General features: G+C 40.5%; 1 protein-coding gene across 5 annotated transcripts in view; it reads left to right on the top strand.

Moving 5' to 3' along the window:
• LOC123985784 (Down syndrome cell adhesion molecule-like protein 1 homolog) overlaps window positions 1-16220 on the top strand; it is an 89080-nt gene extending 72860 nt beyond the window's left edge. The window contains exons 18-36 of one of the 5 annotated variants that reach the window (XM_046073653.1): window positions 705-905; window positions 945-1100; window positions 3341-3480; window positions 6629-6782; window positions 8572-8689; window positions 8979-9142; window positions 9320-9418; window positions 10867-11055; window positions 12473-12601; window positions 12758-12916; window positions 13023-13178; window positions 13369-13399; window positions 13515-13633; window positions 13751-13903; window positions 14227-14421; window positions 14593-14901; window positions 15228-15426; window positions 15481-15572; window positions 15645-16220. In XM_046073653.1, coding sequence (XP_045929609.1) covers window positions 705-905; window positions 945-1100; window positions 3341-3480; window positions 6629-6782; window positions 8572-8689; window positions 8979-9142; window positions 9320-9418; window positions 10867-11055; window positions 12473-12601; window positions 12758-12916; window positions 13023-13178; window positions 13369-13399; window positions 13515-13633; window positions 13751-13903; window positions 14227-14421; window positions 14593-14901; window positions 15228-15426; window positions 15481-15572; window positions 15645-15808 — 2927 coding nt within the window. In that variant the 3' untranslated portion in view covers window positions 15809-16220. Of the gene's footprint in view, window positions 1-704; window positions 906-944; window positions 1101-3340; window positions 3532-6628; window positions 6783-8571; window positions 8690-8978; window positions 9143-9319; window positions 9419-10866; window positions 11056-12472; window positions 12602-12757; window positions 12917-13022; window positions 13179-13368; window positions 13400-13514; window positions 13634-13750; window positions 13904-14226; window positions 14422-14592; window positions 14902-15227 lie in introns of all 5 variants that reach the window. The other 4 variants (XM_046073652.1, XM_046073654.1, XM_046073650.1 and 1 more) reach the window with 4 other exon arrangements.
• Window positions 16221-22035: the final 5815 nt, after the last annotated feature.

A 22035-nucleotide genomic window follows, 5' to 3' on the forward strand; every position in this document is an offset into this window, starting at 1 on the left:
CCCCACCAACCATGCATGGACCAGTCATTACAAACCCACACTGTGCAGTTAAACTTTGTACAAACCCGCAGAACTTAATTTTTTTTTAGTGGAGATCCAAAAATATTCATAGATAAGAAATATGTCAGGGTAAAATTTGGGGAAATGTTTATAAAATAATGCTAAAGATCCATTTGTTGGAATGGGGCAGTCATGAAAACAGAGTCTTATGTGAAGATGAATTTTCCAACCTTAGGGCTACTTAAAGAGAAGATTTAAACCTATTAAACATCTCTGACCTGTCGGAATGCCAGATCCCAAAGTTTTTAAAAGATACCAAAAATGAACTTGACGAACTTATGCACAAGACTACTAGAATATTGAGTTGAATATTTCACTCAGTGTAAACATCATATAGCTTCAATGAAGAGCTGGAATAAGCTGATACAGAATAATTATGTGATATTGTCACAGTGTGGAATAAGATCATTTTCAAACCTTAAAACTACTTTTAAGGGGTTAAAGGACAATTAATAATTAGGGATTAAAGAATTCCTTGATTTTGTCCAGTTGAAACGAGTTGTGAGTTGTGGTTTTCATCCTTCTATGAACAGACCTTGTCTATTGAATTAAACTGGATTACATAAGGTTAGATAGCTAGAGACTGTTTTAGATGTTTTAGACTTATCTTACCTTTTCTCTTCTCTCTCTTTCTTTGTCATCAGTGCCTAGTCAGCCTCCTCAGAATGTGCGAGCCATCTCTGTGACATCAGACGAGGCAGTCATCACATGGGCTGAGCCTCCCAGGATGACACTGCATGGTGTATTGAAGGGATATCGCGTCGTGTTCTGGGCCGTTTTTCCGGACGGAGGTGTGTTGAGTGTGTCTGTCATCTTACTTAGACACTATGACTGGCAACATCTCAGTCCTTGGTTGGAACATTTCTCTGTCCTTTGTTTCTTAGAATGGGGTGAAATGCAAAACATCACGACCACCAAGGAGCAGGTGGAGCTCAGAGGGCTGGAGAAGTTCACCAACTACAGCATCCAGGTGCTGGCCTACACCCAGGCTGGAGACGGGGTCCGTAGCAACGTCCTGTATATCCAAACCCGTGAAGATTGTGAGTCCACATTTTAGTTTCCACACAGATAAACCAAACAATGACCTGACTTACAATAAAACATAATTTGCTTTGATCACACCTTTGGGGTAAGAGTAAGGGTTTTTGTTCTTGGTTTAGGCTGCAGTGTGGGTGGCATTGAGCCAGGGGGGTAGAGGGGGGTCTTTTTAAGGCTGAGGTTGCTGATTAAAACCTCTTTGTGCTCTGATGTGCCATTACCAGTGCTAATGAGAATTAAGAAGCCAAAAAGTGCATGTGTGTGTGGTTAAGGAGCCTAAGGGTGTGGGTCTGTGCACGTGAATATGCAAAGTGTTGGTGTGGAGTTGAGTGTGTGTTTGAATGTGTACAATGTCTTACCATTGGTGTTCGCGTACGGGTGCATGTGTGTGTACATGCGCTATTGTTTGTGTGCAAGTCTACCTCAGCACCCAGCACAAGGAGAGGGATTAATTCTTTGTGGCTTAAAGAGAATTAATTTTGCGCTTACACTGGCGGGCTGTGGATTACATCCGTATCCGCCTCTCCTCTCCCTCCCTGGGGCCAGGCAGAGGAGAAGGCAGGCGTCTGGAGATGGAAAAAATGAGGGAGAGAGGGAGTGCAGGAAAGAGGGGGAGCAGAGATTCTAAGAAGTGTCATTTCAGAAAAGGCCTTTATTCTGCCTTCCTCACTATATCTCCATTTTATGAGCTGGCCTCACTGCAATAGCTCTTCAAATATGTGTGTTGTGTTAGTGTTTGAGTGTGTGTATGTGTTTGTATTTGTCAGGGGCAAGCTTAGTGTCTCTTTTTCCTTGATGCGGGTTGACACTGTGTCCAGGGGCAACCTCTTCACATACGTTTAGTGTTCTCCATCTCACCCGGCCTCTGCCTTCCCTTTGCCCTCAGATCTGTCTGTAGCATATGGAAAAGTGTTAGCAGTGGAATTGTGCAAACAGACAGTTCCCAGCCTGCCTTTCTCTGCCTCTTAACATAAAGACATAAAGACAGTAGACAGTAAGCATAGGAGCAAAGAAGCCAGAGATTCATTATTCAATTGTTTGTGCATATGTTTTAATCTGGGGATTTAATGTTTATCAAAGTTCATTTACTCTAAATTACTGGTGTCAAATTCTCCCAGGATGTTTTAACCTTCGAGGTGTTTATAATCATCAATGTGAACAAATAGATTTCCCTGAAATGTAAAGTGCATTATAAATAAAATGTATTATTATTATTAAAATTTATTATAAATACATCTAAATATACCATGATTTACTGATAGATCATTGGCTGTATTAGCATGCAGATGCAATTAGCTTTTTAACAGGAGTTAGTAGCAGTCAGTATTGAAAATTAGTCTTTTTTACCCGAACTAGTTCCTCGTCAAGTAAGGAATAATGCATAATAGATTTTCCATATGGCAACATGATACACAGATGAAGATAGTTGATAGTGTACACATCCAACGTGATGGGGAGGTGCAGGACAAAAGCAGCAACAGAAGAAAAGACAGGTAGTGTGCATTAGGGCTGCAGCTAAAGAATATTTAATTGCTAATTAATATGCCAGTCATTTTCTCAATTAATTGTTTGGTCCATAAAATGTCAGAAACTTGAAAAATGCCCTTTGCAATTTCCCAAAGCCCAACCCGGCATATTGAAATAGCTTGTTTTGTCAAACCAACAGACCAAAACCCAAAGGTAACAAATAGGAATAACAGCAAACAGTCACTTTTGATGAGCTGGAACCTGTTAATGTTTTGCATTTTTGCTTAACAACTAAGTTTAATAATCAGAAGAAGTTCAAGAATTAATTTTCTGTTGATCAACTAATAATTGAATATTGGAAGCTAAACTGTCATTGATAAAAATGTGATGCTCAAAATGTGTCTTATGGTACTGTGCAATATTTGAAATAATAATAATAATTATAATAATGGGGCAGAGTAGAAAATTGACACAACTGAAAACAAGAGGTCTGTCCACCAAGTCTATTCTTTTTCTGTAACAAGACACTTCAGGGGCGTTACAACTGTTATAACATAATCATGGAAACAAGAGGAAGTGACACTGCATAAGGTATCATTGTTACAAAAGGTGTTGTTTGTTCAACTATATAGTTGTTGTGAAAACGTGAGAAAAATCTGCAAATCTCCGCAAGAATCATTGTACACCCTGAAGCTATTCATTCGAGAACTATATATATATATAACACGTTTTACTCTGCCCTCCATTTCACTCTTTGCTCCCATTTATGATTCAGACCCCGGACCCCCAGCTGGCATCAAAGCTGTGCCCTCCTCCGCCAGCAGTGTCGTGGTGTCCTGGTTACCCCCTCACAAGCCAAATGGAATCATCCGCAAGTACACCATCTACTGCTCCAGCCCTGGGTCAGGCCAACCGGTGAGTTACAAGAGGGGTGCCGAGAGTTTCAGGATTGAGAAGAGAATGAAAGCGGAAAAGGGGGAAGACGACCATCCAAACATGGCTGGTGATGAAAGGGACATGATCATTGTTTTATGCAGAATCTAGCTTCTGTTACGCATTTTATTTGTGTGTGTGTGTGTGTGTGTGTGTGTGTGTGTATGTGTATGTGTGTAGTCTAGTGCTGCAGTCTCAGCAAGATGTGTGTATGAAATGAGCTGTTCTCATACCGCAGTGTGTGTGCGTGCAAGCTCACCCTCCAGCCTCATTTGCATATCTGCGTCTCATCACGTTGCCAGGACAACCTCATCTGTTCATCAACGAGGGCAGAAAACAAGCCGACAGCAAATACACACTCTCGCTTACATACACACACACGCACACACACACACACACACATTCATAAATGTATCACACCATGCGTTCAGAGGTGTACATGTGTGTGTGTGTGTGTGTGAGTGTGTGTGTGTGTATATGCAACTCTCTATCCATCTATCTATCCATCCATCCATCCATCTCTCTTTCAGTCTCTTTTTCTCTCTCTGTAGCCCCCATGCAGACTTCGGGATGATTACTATGTAAATGAGTACGACTGGAGAGAAGGAAGGAGGGATGGGGGGGTCAGACACACCGCGCGGGGAGTACTTTTGTTCCTCTTTTCATTATCTCCCTCTATCGTTCCCCGGATCACCGCTATCTCCACGCCGGAGGAATATTTTAATATCCGTTACAGCAACACACACTCTGTCACTCCTCCCTCTCTTCCTCCCTGAATCTACCCACCCATTCATTCATCTACCCATCTATCCATCCATCTATTCATCTGTCTGTCCATACCTCTGCCTGCAGTGAAGAGCATAGAGAGGACTAAGGAGAAGAAGACAGTGATATACGTGAGAGTCAGGGGGAAAAATGCAGAGAGGATGTAAAACAGAGGGGGGTACTGGTGGATAGATGGAATGGAAAAGCAAGGAGTGGGCCCACAGATGACAGGGAATTGTGGAGAGGGACAGGGAAATGAAGAGAGTGATGAAGAGTGATGACAAGAGGCGAAGGGAGAGGTGGCGCAGTAGGGTAAGGGATAGGCAGAGAGGAAAATACAGAAAGGACAGAGACAAGAGGAATGAATGATGAACAGGGAACAGAGGGAAGTAATAAAAAGCCCAGTGGATTCCTCCATGACGGCCTGCTCATAAATGTGAAAAACAACATGAATAGTGGAATCTATTTGCCCAGAATAAACCATTCGGCAGACAAAAACCCAGCAGGCTAGGACAGAACTCCGCAACACTGCAGTGTCTTCGCAGGTTTTACAGGTCTGCTGCGTTTGCAGACTCTCCTCGTACACTGCCATCCTTATTTCATCTGTGCGTGAGCGCCTGTCAGTCAGAAATGTAAGTCAGAGTCAAAATGTAGTAAGACGTGACTTAGAGGGTGAGAGTAAAAGTTAGGTGCTACGTTGCTGTTTGTTAAATGTTTGATTGTTTTCTTTTTTTCCCCATATTCTTCTAAGACCAGCTGCACAGTAACAGACAGAGCTGTGTGCGTGTGTGTGTGTTTGTGTGTACACCTGGGTGATGGGATACCTGAGGAGTAGATGTAGAGTAGGAGAAAATAAGGGTATAATTGGTGGGTAGGTGAATGGTGACTGGCAGGCAGTAAGAAAGAGAAATTCTGTGTGTGTGTGTGTGTGTGTGTGTGTGTGTGTGTGTGTGTGTGTTGAAGGGACAGTGATGCGTATATGTCTAGACAGCAGACACATGGCTGGGTTAAACACACTGAAATTACACATCCACCTCCAGGTCATGTATGCCACCGTATGTGTGTGTCTGTGTGTGTCAGGTTATTCGTGTTTGTGTATTTGTGCTTGCTTGTGGACGTGTTCCTCTTTCTCTTGCCTGTTTATTGGACTCCACTCCTCTCCTCTCCTCTCTGTCATTGCTGATGCCTGCAGTAGATAGGCCTCATTAGTGTATGACTGTTCATGATATCTCTGACTGACTCATTTGTCTCTCCCCCATTGTCTTCCTCTGTTTCATATCTCTGCTTGCCCTCCCTGAGGAGAACAGAGGAGGAGAGGGAGTGGGATTCACCCCTCCACAATCCAACCCTCTCGTCTCTCTCTTTTCCAGCATTCCCCTCATATCCTCCCTCCCTCCAGCACCATCATTCCACACAATTTTTTGGCATATCATAATATAATGTGCCCCAGAACCTGTGTGCCTTCATCCCCATCCTCCTCTCTTTTCCTGTAGTACTGACTCGAGGAGAGAATACAGGGCTTGGTTCACATTAGAATGATGTTCACTCAGTCCTTCACATTACGTCTGCCTCTCCAGTAGAGTAATAAAATGATCTTGTCTTTGGCATCCCCCAGATTTTTTTTGTGCTCCTCAGCCCATATGATACAACAAAGATTTTACAGATTAGAGAGATATTTGTTACCAGAACACAAAAACGAAATACTTTCATTTTTTGCACTCTCATGAAAATGCAGAAAATATCTATATTTTTATGTGTTTATTTATTTTCTTCATTGTGTTAAAATAAATTTTGTGGGTATCTACCTGATACATCTGATACAACATTTCATGGCAAACATCATCAGAAACAACAAACTAGTAGAAAAAAACAAGTATTTAGCCTTCTAGCCGATGTAAATATTTTCCTATGTTACAAGGTAGATGTATTTGCCATTTTACAACAAAGGGTTGTTTAATTAGTTAAAGTTTGTAGTTTGATTTGTGCTACTGACAAAAAGCTGAAAGTTATAAACAAAAAATACTAAATTTTTCATGGTGGAGTGCTGAGCATGAGTTTAGGAGTCTCACAGCCTGTGGGAAGAAGCTGCTCTGTAGTCTGGTGGTATGACAGCCAATCCTTCTGTATCTTGCCTGACGGTATCAGGGTGAACAGCCTGTGGCTGAGGTTGGTCTTTTAGTATCTTTTGGGCTCTGCGCAGGCACCTCAACTTACCTCACAGATATCACTGATGCTTGGTAGATGGGTACCAATGATCTTCTGAGCAGTTTTAGTCTTTATATAATATTGCATGACATGTTAAGATGTTTGGAGTGTCAAACGTCCTACGAGAATAATAATTCTTTCTCCTTTCTGCTCTCCCCAGCTGCCCAGCGAGTATGAAGCCAATCCAGAGCTGCTGTTCTACCGAATCACTCACCTCAACCACAGGCAGCAGTACTTGATCTGGGCTGCAGCTGTTACCACTGCAGGCCGAGGTAACTTCAGTGACAAGGTCACTGTGGAGCCAGCGGCCAAGGGTGAGTCCTTGAATATACAGTAAAGACATACACTAGCGTTTGGATGGCCAGTAAACATTTGCAGATCAAAATACGTTCAATAGTCTAGGTTAGAAATGGTTCAAATTTGGTTGAAAACTGACAGTTCCTTTGAGATTATTGAGTCTGGGTGGGTGTGGAGAAAGATGTTAACTTACCAGACCTCTGGAACCGGCGCCTCATCTCAGCTTCAAACTAACGGCTTGAGGCTACTATCCAAACACACCATAATCTCATACTGAACTGTCAGCAGTCCAATTGCATTGTGGGTAATGTAGGCGCCATGTTTGGACAATGAGGAGGAATTTGTGAAATAAAAAAAGATGATGTCTCTTGTTCTGTTGCATTGCAATTTCAACTTTCTTTTAACTTTCGATGATGTTATAGAAGCACAATGCTGTGGAGTATTCTTTTAATTGACTGCTTTAAAATGTATTTTTGCACATTCAGATATTGTCACTGAAATTGATACACATTTATGTAGTCGTCAAAAATTATACTTTCCAATTTAGTCGGATTTGACCTGTGGATGGATGACACTACAGTGTCTCTCTGTGCTTCTGCCATCTCGCGCTATCTCACAAATTTTCACGACACTATCACTGTTAGAGTACTCCTCTTATTGACAATGTAATAAACTAAAAATACACATTTTTAAAGGATGATTTGCTCTACATCCCTCATCACGCTGTGAATCATGTGAATAATCTCCCTCTCACTCTTTCACTTGCTCTGTATAATCCTTCTCTGCACATTGTTTTCAACCTCCCCTCCCATTAATGTGTGAATGCCTGTTTTGACTTCATGCAACAGAGCAGCTTGTGCTATTGATTTCCGAGTTCAGAGGGTATCAGATAAACTGGCCTAAAACAGGGAAATGATAAGAGGGCGAGCAAAAGGGAGGACAGCAGTTGGAGGAAAAAAAGAGAGAGAAAATGGCATGACCAGAACAGAGCTAACTAATACTCAAGACAATACAGAGGCAGAGTGTTTAAGAAAATGAAGAGGGCAGTTAAATCAATAGGCTTTGGATTAAAAGAGAATAAGGGAGTGAGAATGAATAGAGTGCACTTTCCACCATGTTATCCTTTTCTGTATCTATTCTTTCCTTTGACTGCTGGGTGCAAAGGTTTGCAAATGTATGTGTATGTGTGCACGCTCGTATGGGTGAGTGCGTCAGCTGATCGGCAGCTGTAAAAGGCAGTGTCCTCCAGGCTTGCCCACTCAATACTTCATTCAACCTTAACATAAGTGCACTAGAGCACTAGCATTAAGATGGCAGGCTTGAGAAAAGAAAGACAGAGAGAGCAGGTGGGGAAGTGACAGAATAAGAGGGTTATGTGCCTTAATAGATGGATATTTTTTCATATCCTCTCAGCACATTCTTTATCCCTGTGTTATATTATTCATATGCTATTCTTTGCTGGACAATGTGACATTTAACACAGATTTCATTTCCACCATGTGTGAATCACAGTAAATACATTGCACAATCTCTACTGGTGAATCCTGTTTATTGAAAGAATCCCAAATGGAGAACAACCATCCCATTTCTTTATTGATTCCACACATTCTGAAACCTCTACTGCATTTGTTTATTGGGTTTGAAAATTGTTTATTTGACAATGGCAGGATGGACAGATTTTTTTGATATTAAAAAGACTATTGCCTTTCTTGTGTAAGTGTTAACGCCAATAGCTCAAATGGTCTTTGTTTCAATTCCTCTATTTCCATACACCTTTCAGTTTTTTTTCTTTTCATCCTCCACCAGCCCCTGCTAAGATCCTGTCATTTGGGGGTACAGTGACCACTCCTTGGATGAAGGAGGTGCGACTTCCCTGTAGCTCAGTAGGAGAACCTACACCTACTATAAAATGGACCAAAGACAGGTGAGGATCCTCCCCTGAAATGTTACGTAAGAGTGTTCAGCGCTGCTGTGATACGTCTAAGAGTGAATTACTATTAGTAGTATCTGAATTGATTCAAGAGAAAGTTAGTTTTTGTTTGTAGATGCCTATTTGCTCATGTGCTCATGCTGGAATAATGTCATACGTTGTACATTAAATAGTACGCAGCTCTCTAAGACAAACCCAAATCATGACAATGCAAATGAATGGTAATCTCATGTATTTGGACAGTTTTGCAGCCTGCATGATTCTTTCTTTCTCGCTCTGTTAGTGAGGACACAGCCATCCCAGTGTCTCTAGATGGACAGCGTCTCATTCTGGCCAATGGGACACTGGTGCTGCGCTCTGTCAAAGCTGAAGATTCTGGTTACTACACCTGCACGGCCACTAACACACTGGGCTTTGACACTATCATAGTTAACCTTTTAGTACAAGGTAGGAAACAGAGTTTGAATGCCTTTCAAGCTATTTCATTTTGTCGACTCAACTGTGACTGTACCCACTACTTTTTACAGTGACAACAGTGATTTTTTTTTTACCTACTCACAAAGAATCTGTAATATTTTAGTGCAGGTATTATTGAGCGGTTAACTCCTCGTGTCTGCTCCTCAGTCCCTCCAGACCAGCCCCGTCTAACCGTCTCCACCACCTCGACCTCCTCCATCACTCTGGCGTGGATACCAGGAGACAACGGAGGCAGCTCTATCAGAGGTATGCGGCCCTGCACAACAAAGCTGTCTTTCAGTCTGTCTTCCTGTATACTCACATCACACCTGTATGTCTAAAAGAATTTAGCTTGAGGTCATCAACTTGGGTTTTTGCATAAAATGTCACCTCTGATTTTAGTTTACCCTCTGTCTGTCTTTCCTTCTACTTTTACCTGGCACATTGTTAGTATACATACTGATCTTTAGTTTATTGATTTGCATGCTGGTTTTATGTTTCCCTCTTAATTATGTGTCTGTTTGATTATCTGATTGTTGCTGATTTCTGTGTGAAGATGGGCATGGTGTGAGTGCCTGAATGGGTACACATGGTTTCAATTCCTTTTTTTTGTTCAAGGTGTTTGTCAGTATAAGGGTGTTGCTCCCAGAAAGAGGAATTAGGACAGTATTGTCCCACAAGTCATCACTAAAGAAATGGCTATGTCCAAAGTCAGCAGCATACTCCCCGGAAGACCCAGAGAAAGACACTCATTTGCATGCAGTATGAGCAACAAAGCAGGAAGTAATATGGACTCTGACACAACCAGTATTTGTTGGGTGTGCAGTTTTGTTTTCCAAAAACGGTGGGCCACCAATCAGTATTTGCATACATCATACAGTGTCTCATATATCTGTGGAACGTCGCTGTATATCTTGTGTGTATAGTAATATAATACCTGTCTGTCTGTGACGCCATCTGCACAGTGTCAGCAGTCGGAAATGCTGAAGTTCCACATTAAGCATCTATTTTGTATTACTACTGCAGTGGTATATGGGGACTATTCCTTCTCACGTAATCTTAGCATGTTTTCATGTTATGAGGGCTTTTTGTAGCTTTGATGTTATGTTCTAATAGTCTATTATTGTGCTGTTCTGTACTGTTCTCTCTGCTATCTTCTTATGTTTTGCTGTGTTCCATGAAGAGGGTGACTATAAAACTTATAAACAAACACTGCAGGATCTGCACGTTAACCCCTCTAATGTTTTGCTTTTCTAACGCACCATCTGTTAGAGAGAAGGAGAGGAGAAAAGTTGGTACATCGAGTACAAAGAAACACAGAGAGGGAGACATTCATATATACATAATTATTTATAGACAGAAGGAAAGACAGACAGAGATGGAGAATTAGATGTAATGTGTCTGAGAGTAGGAGGGAGTCGGCTCTCCAAGGCAGCTGATTATACGAACAGTCACTACATTGCATACCCTCATTTGCATAGATGCTTAGTCAGCGCCATCCCAGTCTTGGGGTTTGTAGGTAACTAATGGCGGCATAGTCGGAGAGCATGAGAGAAGTATAGTCTGACAGTGACATCTAGTGGACAATAGCGGTACCACTTTTAAAAGTTTAATAGGGTTAGTGCAACATCAGTTCTTCATTTTAACTCTAATGAAGAGAGAATTATGTAATAAAGCAAGAAAATAATTATTTGCATTCTCTTGTGTGTATGTAGGTTTTGTTCTGCAGTACTCTGTGGACAACACAGAGGAATGGAAAGATGTTTTCATCAGTTCTAGTGAGCGCTCCTTCAAATTGGATAACCTGCGTTGTGGCACCTGGTATAAAGTTAAGCTGGCTGCAAAGAACAGTGTTGGAGCCGGACGCATCAGTGAGATCATTGAGGCAAAGACCCACGGACGAGGTGAGACGCCTGGAATGGAGGATGACCTTGAGAATTAGTCGGGGTAGATGAAAAGCATAAAGAAAATACACTTTTCACAAAGGAGAAGAAGACATCTATTGCAGAATAGGTGTTGAGCAAAAATGCGAAGTCAAAGTGGCAAATGTTAAGACTGAAACATATCATAAAATTGGTCTCTGTGGTTCAGTCACAGATAGAGCATTAAACATATAGCCATGAAAAACGTGGTTACAGACTATTGTAATTGTAGCTACAATAAGGTTCCTGTCTGTACCTAGAGGACCAAACTTCACCTCTTTGTCCTCTTTCTTTTGTACTGTGATAAAAGATTTCTGGCCATTTTAGTCAGTGTATTAATAATATAATAATCTTTATTTAGAGCACTTTTCAAAAACAAGTTACAAAGTGCAAAGGAAATAAAACAGATAAAATATATATATATAAACAAGAAAAAACACTTAACAGACTAAAATACACGTTAAAAGTAAAAATAAAATATATATAAAATAGAATAAAATAAAATCAGGAAAGGCTTTCCTATAAAAGTATGTTTTAAGAAGAGACTTAAAAGAGTACACTGACTCAGCCGCCCTGATTTCCTCGGGCAGGCTGTTCCAGAGCCTCGGGGCCTTGACTGCAAATCCTCTGTCCCCTTTAGTTTTCTTTCGAGACTCTGGAACAGACAAAAGACCTCTGCCCGAGAATCTCAAGGGACGTGCTGGTGCGTATGGGACTAAAAGGTCAGAGATATAACAGGGTGAAAGGCCATGAAGAGCTTTAAAAGTAATCAAAGGCAGTTTGGTCCAAAATTTTAGGTGGGTTTACGCAAGCAGTTTTAAAATAATCAGGGACACAACCAGTAGATAGGGAGCTGTTAAAAACAGAAATCAAATGGGGCCCGACAGAATCCATTAATCCATAAAGGCTTCATTCATTCAATAAAACTTTGTTGGTACTACACCAAGTGGGCTGAAAGACACTCTCATTTGTGATACTGTTTTTAAAAGCTCAGATAAGTCAATGGGATGAAACTGGTTAAAACTATCTTGTTGCTGGTGAGGGACCTCTGAGTAAGAGGCAGAGGGGGTAATAGAGGCTCTGATTGACACCACCTTATCAGTAAAATAAAATAAAAACTATTCACAATCATCATTGCATTAAGCTGAGGCACAAGGAGGGGCTGGGTTTATCAGTTGATCAACAGTTTTAAATAGAAATCTAGGATTGTGTTGATGTGTAGTAATGAGTTCAGAAAAGTGTGTTCTCACTGTTCAGTATTATTGCTGGGTCACATAGGCCTGCTTAAAGTATGTTGTCTTACAGTCCCCAGTTACCTGGTATATGGCACATCACATGTCATTTTTTAGTATTGTGAACAGACATAAACAAATACAATGTGGTTTTGCTTCATTTACAGAACCCCAGTTCAACAAAGATCAGCCGGTCTTTACCCATATTAACTCCAGCCACGCCCGCCTCAACCTGCAGGGTTGGGCCAGTGGAGGCTGTCCAATCAGCGCTGTCACACTGGAGTTTAGACCAAAAGGTAACCAAAAAGGAAAAATTATTACCCTTAGTTAAATCAAGGATGTGAAAAATATATTTCATTGTGAGTATTGAGGTACTTTTCTATCTTTTTATGGAAACCAATAAGGAAAGGAAATAAATTAGGCTCAACATTGTTTGTGTGCACTTGTTGCAGGGACATGGGCATGGCAGAATGTCCGTACCAATGCCACCACAGATGTGTTCCTGGCAGAGCTGCGTGAGGCAACCTGGTATGAGTTGAAGATGAAAGCCTGTAACAGCGCTGGCTGTGGAAACCAGAGCTCCCAATTTGCAACACTGGACTATGATGGCAGTGAGTAGAAGCCTCTCTGTGTTTTGTCTGTGACTTTGAATAAGAAATTATAATATTGTTGTGAAAGGGCAAGTATCTGATCTCTGCTCTTCATGGGTTTGTGCAGGCACAATTCCACCAATCAAATCCCCCCTGGAAAAGAATGACGATGTCAAGAAGCTGTTTTCTATTGGCTCTCCTGTGATCTTAGTCACTCTGGGTGTTGCGCTGCTCTTCATCATTCGCAAGAAACGCAAGGAAAAGAGACTAAAGAGACTAAGAGGTGAGAGAAGAAGTAAATGGACAGGAGACAAGTGGTAGGAAGGAATTGGCAAGAAGAACAAAGCAGTCTTCCTGAAGCAGAAGCAGACATCAGAGAGAATCTTGAATAGAGTCTCTAGAGTAAAATTTTTTTTTTAAAGATTGATTTGTGTGTCAGGAAAAAAATTTATTCTGTTCTCTGCTCTCTCTAGATGCCAAAAGCCTGGCAGAGATGCTGATCAGGTAAGACTAAAATTATCACAAAATCTGTCTGAAATATTATTAAGTGTAACTTAATTTTTAAATTTATTTTCAAAACCATATATGTTTGTGTGTGTGCTTCTCTTATCTCATTCAGTAAAAACAACCGCAGCTTTGACACCCCAGTGAAGGGACCTCCTCAGGGCCCACGATTACACATTGACATACCCAGAGTGCAGCTGCTAATTGAGGACAAAGAAGGCATCAAGCAAATCGGTGAGAGTTGAATTATTTTTGTCAAATGTACAATGAAAATTGGGAGACATTGAGATAGATAGATTAATTGTTGTCAGTTTTTTTTAACCTGCAATAGCTTTTTTTTGTCTCTTATAGGTGAGGATAAAGCCACTATCCCTGTGACAGACACAGAGTTCAACCAAACTGGGAACCCTCAGAGCTTTTGCACAGGTGTGTCTGTCCATCACCCTGCCCTCATCCAGAACACCGGCCCTTTGATTGACATGTCAGACATCAGACCAGGAACCAGTAAGTGCTCTCTCTCTCCACTATCTATTTGAAGCGGTTGAAGTGTTGTGCATATTTCTTTCCTACTATAAGGTACAGTACATATGTGGTGTAAGCATAAACTGTGTGAAATTCCTGCATTTCTGCTCAGTGTCTTGCCTTTATTTTTTGACCAAATGCCAGGAAAAATCATGAATGAATCTTAATTTTTACATATAACATTTTGTCCACACTGTGGACCAGAATGTGAAGATAAGCCTGTTTGTGTTTTGCTTTGTTTTTTGTAAATGCTTGATCATTCTCCTGGCTTTAAACAGAATTTCTTCATCTGCTTTTACCACCAGACCCAGTGTCAAGGAAGAGTGTTAAATCAGCACATAGCATCAGGAACCGCTACTCCAGTCAGTGGACTCTGACCAAGTGCCAGGCCTCCACGCCAGCCCGTACTCTCACCTCAGACTGGCGCACAGTTGGCTCCCAGCATGGCATCACTGTCACAGAGAGTGACAGCTACAGTGCCAGCCTCTCACAGGACACAGGTTGGCACATGGGTGAAATGACACTTACAGCCATTAACATGCACATATAAGTAAGGCTATTTTTCAAATGTGGAGTAGAGTGTGTTAAACCAGTGGGCTACACCTCAAAAAGGTATTTGTAAAACTGGAGAAAATGTGCTTACCTTTTTTCCTTTCCTTTTTCTTCCATAGATAAAGGTCGCAACAGCATGGTGTCGACAGAGAGCGCCTCCTCCACCTACGAGGAGTTGGCAAGAGCATATGAGCATGCCAAGCTAGAGGAACACCTGCAGCATGCCAAATTTGAGATTACTGAGTGCTTTATTTCTGACAGCTCATCTGATCAGATGACCACAGGTACCAATGACAATGCAGACAGCATGACGTCCATGAGCACACCGTCAGAGCCCGGTATCTGCCGTTTCACTGCCTCGCCACCCAAGCCCCAGGACTATGATCGTGGCAAGAATGTAGCTGTGCCCATTCCACACCGCGCCAAGAGTGAGTGGTTGCTACATGAATGAATGATATTTTTTATTACTTTTCACTTTGTATTTACATTTTAAAGTGGCTTTATTAAGTATAAAACAAGTTAGTTCAAAAGTTCAAATTGGATTATCGATACTGTACATCAGAAGCATACTCAGACTACATGCATCAAGTAACTATGCTGTGTATGATGAATTTGATTTGATGCTTGTGTCAAAACAGCAAAATGAAGAAATAAGATTGCATAGCTGGAGAAAAGAGATAACAAAAAGCGAAGTAAAACAATTGTAAAAATTTAAGGTGTAGCAGTCACATTAAATCAGACTTTTATCCTCCAGGTGACTACTGCAACCTACCCCTCTACATGAAGTCAGATCCCTTCTTCCGAAAGCAGTCGGAGCATCATGACCCATGTCCAGTGGTTCCACCACGTGAAGCCTCTATTCGTGGCCTGGCCCAGCGGGCATACCATACCCAGGGCCGTCATGTGACTATGGACTCAAAGCAGCAGGCCCTAAGTATGGGCCACTCTGGCCTGTCCAACCTCACTTCCTCTGGGGCTTCCTCAGGAGCAGCAGGAGGCGGTGGGAGTGGGAGTGGAGGGGCGTCTATTTGTTCTAGCAGCTCCACACTTCCCCAGAGGACTCTCACCATGCCCGGCTCCTCTGCCTCAGTGGCCCAGAGTGCAGCGGCAGCTGCTGCAGCTACAGCTGCGGCTGCTGGGGCATCATCATCCTCCGGTGGAGGTGGGGTAGCTGGGGCCACAGGAGGGACTCCTGGAGGTGCCTCCTCATCCTCCTCCAAGATGGGAGGATCCAGAGACTCTCTCCTGGAGAGCAGCTCCTCGGGTTTAGGCAGACTACAGAAGCAGAGGGATGGAGGGGCAGGGGCCTACTCCAAGTCATACACACTGGTGTAGCCTGCCATCACTGCGGCCTGTCACTGTAACTCTTAATAGAATGCTGATCAAGCCAGCGCTTGCCTGGAACCTCTATGGAAAAGTGGGGTTAGGAACATACATGTGCACAGATGACCCGTCAGTGCCTGCACTGTGCCAGGCTACAGGGGGCTGGTTGGGTTCCCATTGACACTACTATATGAAGGGGTCAGAGTTGGGTCTCCACAGCACAGGGGTTTGCCTTTCTTTCTGCCTGACTGCTTTCTATTATTATTGTGTCATCTTTATCTCTTATTTCATCACCCTGGAAATCACTTGCCAAAACACAAATGATTTATCTGTTCACTTCATATTTTCATTTTTGGGTAAGGACACAGTACTTATGCACAAAATGGCTTTCCATGTGCACTGTCTTGTTTTCTGGATCAAGACAGTCGTAGAATGAATCAGGTTGCTGAATCAGTTTTAAACATGTTACTTTTCTGGTCTCTGATGGAAGAAGAGCTCATATCACAGCATTGTGCCATGGCAGGATGCTTTTATTGTATGCATAAACCACCAACCGTGGTGTTACTCCTGCTCTGAGAGGTTACTCCATAATGGAATTCATACATTATAGGCAATGGAAGGACTGTCATCTCAATACCAGTTTTGAGATATGGAGAATTTTCTTATACATGCAATGGATGACACAGCATAGTGGTCTTAATTGATGCTTTTATAAAACAGACTCAAAGCAGAGGAGATAAAAAATGTCAAGCATCATCAAGTGAAAGATGAATCTAAACCTTTTTTCCCCCATCAGTTTTCTGTTTATATTCTGATGATGGAAATGTAATCTCATGTGCACTAAGAAAAAGTTAGAATGGATCCAAGTAACAGAAACCTTCACAAGCCTGCGTGTGTGTGCGTGTGGGTGTATATGTGTAAATATATATATGTATACATGTGGCAGGCACACACCAACAGTGGACCTTTTTGAAATCAATCTGTATGCTGACCTCTCGGGCAGATGTCTGTGTCAAAACTGAACCTCCCTACTGTTGATTTTGTACCCGTGAAAGGGGATTTGGGGACAGTAACGATGATGATGCTGACGATGTAACACTATGATCTTAATTTGGTCCAGCATTTTTGAACTTTGTTTTGTTAAGTGTGATAGCATTGCTTAGGAAATGAGAAATACTGAAGAGGAAGTGGGTTCAAAAGAGCAATTACAGAGGATAAGAAAGAGCTTCCTTTCATTCTCTCTTTGCCTCCCTCAGAACAAAGAACGAAGAGACCCTTTTATGATTCATCATGGCTCCACAATGCCATTATTCCTTGTTTAACTCTTTTTACCTGTACCCACTTTATCCCTTTCAATCCTTCTCCACCTTCACTTCTACCCACCCAGTCCCCCATCATATCCATACAGTGTCACTGTGACCTACTGCTAGCACACTGGCTAGTCAAAAAGACAGAGAGAAGAGGTCTAATATGCACAGACAGGCAGAAATGCTATTTGATGTTCAATGACAACTTGGATTGAGAGACGCGTTGCAAACATACAGTAAATGTATTGAGGTGTATACAAGAAAAATCAAATTTGTATGAAATGACCTTGAATCTATGAATGGACAATGACTTTGAGATTATAGACAGAGATCAAGTGTTGATAGAATTTGCAGTTGGGTTAGGGAAACAAGGAGGGGCTTACACAGCAGAGAGATACAATTTTTTCTTAAAAAATAAGTGGTCTTCAGAACTAAAAGATGTATTTTCAAGTCCCTTCACCTCACTGAAATTAATTTTAGCTTCATGCATGGTACTGTATGTGTTAACTTAAAGTTTATTTCCCCCCCCATTTCTTCTCCCAAAGCTTAATCCCATAACAAAGATCGTTCCAAAAAAAGAGTTGCTCCAAATGTTTTGCAATGGTAAAACGTAACATCAGGGCTCTCACAATAGAAAAAAGAAAAAGATATGATATATGTTTGTTTTCAAAAGTATGTACATATATATTTCTATTCAAATATATAGCAAATATATGAATATTGAAAAAAGCAGAGAAATATTAAAGCCGTTCTAATTGAAAATATATATAAAAGATCACAAGACAATCGCTCAGAGTGAAAAACTGCAAGAAGGAAGGAAGAAAAAAAAAGAGGGAAGCTTAAACGGGTAGCACAACCATGGATGGGAGATCTTGGAGAGAAAGGAAGTGGTGTGAAAGAAAGTTAAATGGTGAAACTGAGGTTTCAGGAATGATACAGTGACCCCTTGTGATTTTGTAAATGTTCCAGCTGCAGCGCCTGTGCAGCAGGTAGCAGCCGAAAGGACAAGCACAGTAAAGTTAAATTATAGTGTGAGATTGTGTCGCTGGTTAACTGTGGTCTATGGCTCAGTGCAGAAAGTGTGGTGTTGAAAAAGCAAACAAACAGTAAAACAAAGACAGCCTATTCAGTAAGTGAGCCTATTGTAATATGTTGTATTGTACCTTCCAAAGGTGTGTTCACAGACTCAATGCCATTACCTGACTATAATTAATGAAGAAAAACAGATGAACAAGTATTTCTGTTTCTTATCTGTCATTGCGAGTCCTCCCCAAACTCTGGGACTGCAGGCCAATAAACATACCAGTACAAATTATAACTGTTCATAAATGTATTCATGTTCCCTTTTATTTAAAAAATAGACAGGAGAGAATTTCCATTGTTAATGGTTATGATGCCTTTAATTTTGGCCATTATGTTTCAAGTTGTGCAAATACTTGTTTTCAGAAAGACAAGAGTTTGGGAATATCGCAGGTCTGTTTTAGCAACCGCAAACAGAGGCTCCCTTACTCCAGTTGTATGGATAATGGATGGAGTGATGAAATAAACTCCTGTCCAACCTGCTTTCCCCAGTTCTTGAGTGAAGTTGCCTCTACTGTAAAACACTGATCTGCTGTCAGTTTATGTAATGTATACCTTTAAGAAAAAATTCCACCCTCTCATACTTTTACAGTGTTACTGAAAATATCAATTTACTTGCTTTTATTGCCGAGAGTTAGATGAGAAGATCAACACCACTCCCATATCTGTCTGGTAAAAACATTACGTTCTGTACAAAAGCCAAAGTATAAAAACCACAAGTTATGGTTTTACAGAGGTTATGCGCTGGGCTATTTCTCGGCCGGAAGCATAACCACCTGAAGTCTCATCCTCATCCTCAGCAGTCTTGTCATTTTTAAAATTTATTTTTTTCCTATGGATTAAACAAACGAACCATAATGTGTTAATTAGTGAGATTTTGTGGTGCTGGTAGGTGGATTTACCTTACCTTCTAGCAGGCCTTTTATCTAATTCTTGGCAATGTAGAAATTAAGAGTATTTCTTATTCCTTTAATGTATTTCAGAAGATGTCTTTTTTTTTATTGAAGTGTAATTTTTGTTCTGTATTCTGTTGCATAAAGCTTGACTTATGTGAAGTACACTGTACTGCAGAAGTACTGTGGTGAGTGATTCAGGACTTTGAATGATCCTGAATTCTGGACTTTTTATTAAATTAATATTAATATTAAAAAAGTATATTCTGCCGAAATCGTAACCAGTTGTATTAAAGCTTCAATTGACTAGTGGCTTTCAAGGCCAATCGTAAACCATACTGTACATCAATGTTTTACAGTAAATTCTCAGTGAACTTGGCAAGCTGCAAATTTCTTGGCAGCTGCTTGTCTTAACATTTGACAAGATAGCTGCATTGTTTAAATGAGTAATGAGTGATTTAGGGTGGAATTTTCCTTAAAATATAACATCGTTTTTCAAAGTGACTCAGGCTGTGTTCATAAGGCCAACTTCACGCGCGCTACTTCCCCAACCTTTTCCACATCTGCTCAACCAATCAGATCTTCCCCTCCCACTGTACCCCTTGCCCACCTATGAAACATAATTTCTACTCCATAATAGACGATTTGTGTACATAGAAAAGTGTTTTGTATAAATGAGTACTATTTTCGACATCTTCACTAGAAACCAGGGCACAATGTAAACTTTGAACTGAAGTTATTGTAATGAAACAGAAGAGGACTTAATGAAAAATTATAGAATTATACAAACACTGCTTTATGTTGATTTATGGACCAGTTAAAACATGTCAGAGTGGACCATGCATAGTTAACAATATTGATTTATTCTTCTACAGGACATTTGGTTACATTGTCTCCTTTTTTATTTATTTTTTGTTATTTGTTAAAAATTGTTTTTGTTTCTTTCTTTTTTTTACTTCACAGGTTGCTTGATTTAGGGTTTGCCTTTTTTTTTTATCCACTTTTTGGGGGGAGGACAGCAGCATTGCATGCTCTGAAAATTTTGCTGGTTCTAAAAGAAAATGGGAAATGGTGAATTGAACAATTTAAAAGGGGGGTTAATTAAAACATTTTAAAATGCAGAGGTTGTTCCTTAAACTTTTATGGGGAAATGTTGCTTCAATTTGCAATTGCTTGTGTTTAACTCTACATTTTCTTTTCTATGAAAACAAACAAAAACAGAAAAAGAGTACTCAACACCTTGTGCAATAAAGCTATCTTTTTATGAACTGTGATGACATTATTCATTCTTTCGCAACCATAGATTTATGATGGATGGTTTTTGTAGTATCCAGTTTTTTACTGTAATTAGAACATGGTAAAGACATGACTGATTTGTTTGTGAAAAAGTTTGTCTTATTTGTCCCTTTGGATTCAAACGTGATCCACAGAACTGTGTGGAGGTTTTATAGGGACTATTTCTTCAGGCAGAAAGTAGTTCAAATTTCAGAGTAATGGGGACACTGGTTCTGGAGACTTTGATTGAATGTTTAAATGTACTTTTTCAATATTGTGAGCATCACAAAAGACATTTTCTTCAACTCTATTGGATTAAGAGGTAGTAATAATTGTTATCTCAAAACCTAGAAAAGGTGTCTGCATGCGACGGCCACAGGTTAGGGAGAATCATTTTTTTAATTGAAATTTGAGTGACCCAGCTCTTTGATGTGGACTTTTATTACATGTCAAATAATTGAGTCCTCACCTGAATTATCCTGAATGTCTCCATAGATCCTGCTTGTTAGTAATACAACAAAATGTAGTAATTTCAGAAGCTACTTGTGGGTGTAAATCAAAATTTAATTTGTTTTCAGACCCCTAAAAATAATGACATGAATGAATACAGACAAATAATATAACCATGAAATTCTAAAATAATCCAATACATTTTTAAAACTCAGTTCAGCTATTTATTATGAAATGGGTTTAATTTTTTTTTTTTGATTATTGCAGGTCGCAATTTTTTTCCAGTGACCACTTTATTTTATAATGCCACTTTTCATTATGAAGTCTTTGTCAATCAATCAAGAGAAAGCAGAGCTTTGTTCCGGATAAGTGGACAGCCAATTATTATTATTATTTTGATTCTTTCACTAAATTTCACAGCTATATTACAGATTACATTACATTTAGCTTTTATTCAAAGCGACTTACAATTGCTATACATGTCACACGCCTCTGGAGCAACTAGGGGTTAATGTGTCTTATCCGTTGCGCCATCACCCCCCCTATATATATTATTCATTTAATACAGTTTTTCTCCATTGCTGAAACACTATTAGCAGGCTCCTTTTTTCAAAAAGCACACCCATTTCCCTAAACTCTACACACAAATCCCTTCATTTCTCATTGCCTACACCATGTGGTCATTGAGAAAGCCCTGACATTCAATATTGTTCACTCAATCAGCACAGGTTGAGTTCAATTAGCACACAGCTACCCAGGTGGAAACACAAACAGTCATAATTGATAACACACCAATCAGAAGCTTCAATAGATATATAAAAGGGCCAGAGTCAGTACATTCAGTTTTGGAACAATGGCTAGAGGACACCAGAAAGGAGGCGGAGGAGGAGAAGGAGTAAGAGGTGAAGGAAGAGGAGGAGTTGGAGGAGGAGATGGGATAGGAGGCAGATGAGGAGGTGGAGGAGGCGGAGTAGGTAGAGTAGGAAGGAAGAGGAGGTGGAGAATAAGAATCTCTGGCCTGTCCCAGACCAAAGACAGGACGCTGGGGCAGAGTAATTTGTTGTTTGGTATGTTGTACTGTACAGTACACTAACGAATACCAAAATGTTCAAATTTTTACATTTGTTATTTCTTTTGTGTTCATCATGTAAAAAGGTTTTTGAGGGGGAGAACCACACCCAACATTATTAATAACCAGTTTTTGTTGTATTGTTTTGAATTTATCTCATCAGTG

The sequence above is a fragment of the Micropterus dolomieu genome, linkage group LG17 (genome assembly GCF_021292245.1).
Source record: "Micropterus dolomieu isolate WLL.071019.BEF.003 ecotype Adirondacks linkage group LG17, ASM2129224v1, whole genome shotgun sequence".
Lineage (NCBI taxonomy): Eukaryota > Metazoa > Chordata > Actinopteri > Centrarchiformes > Centrarchidae > Micropterus > Micropterus dolomieu.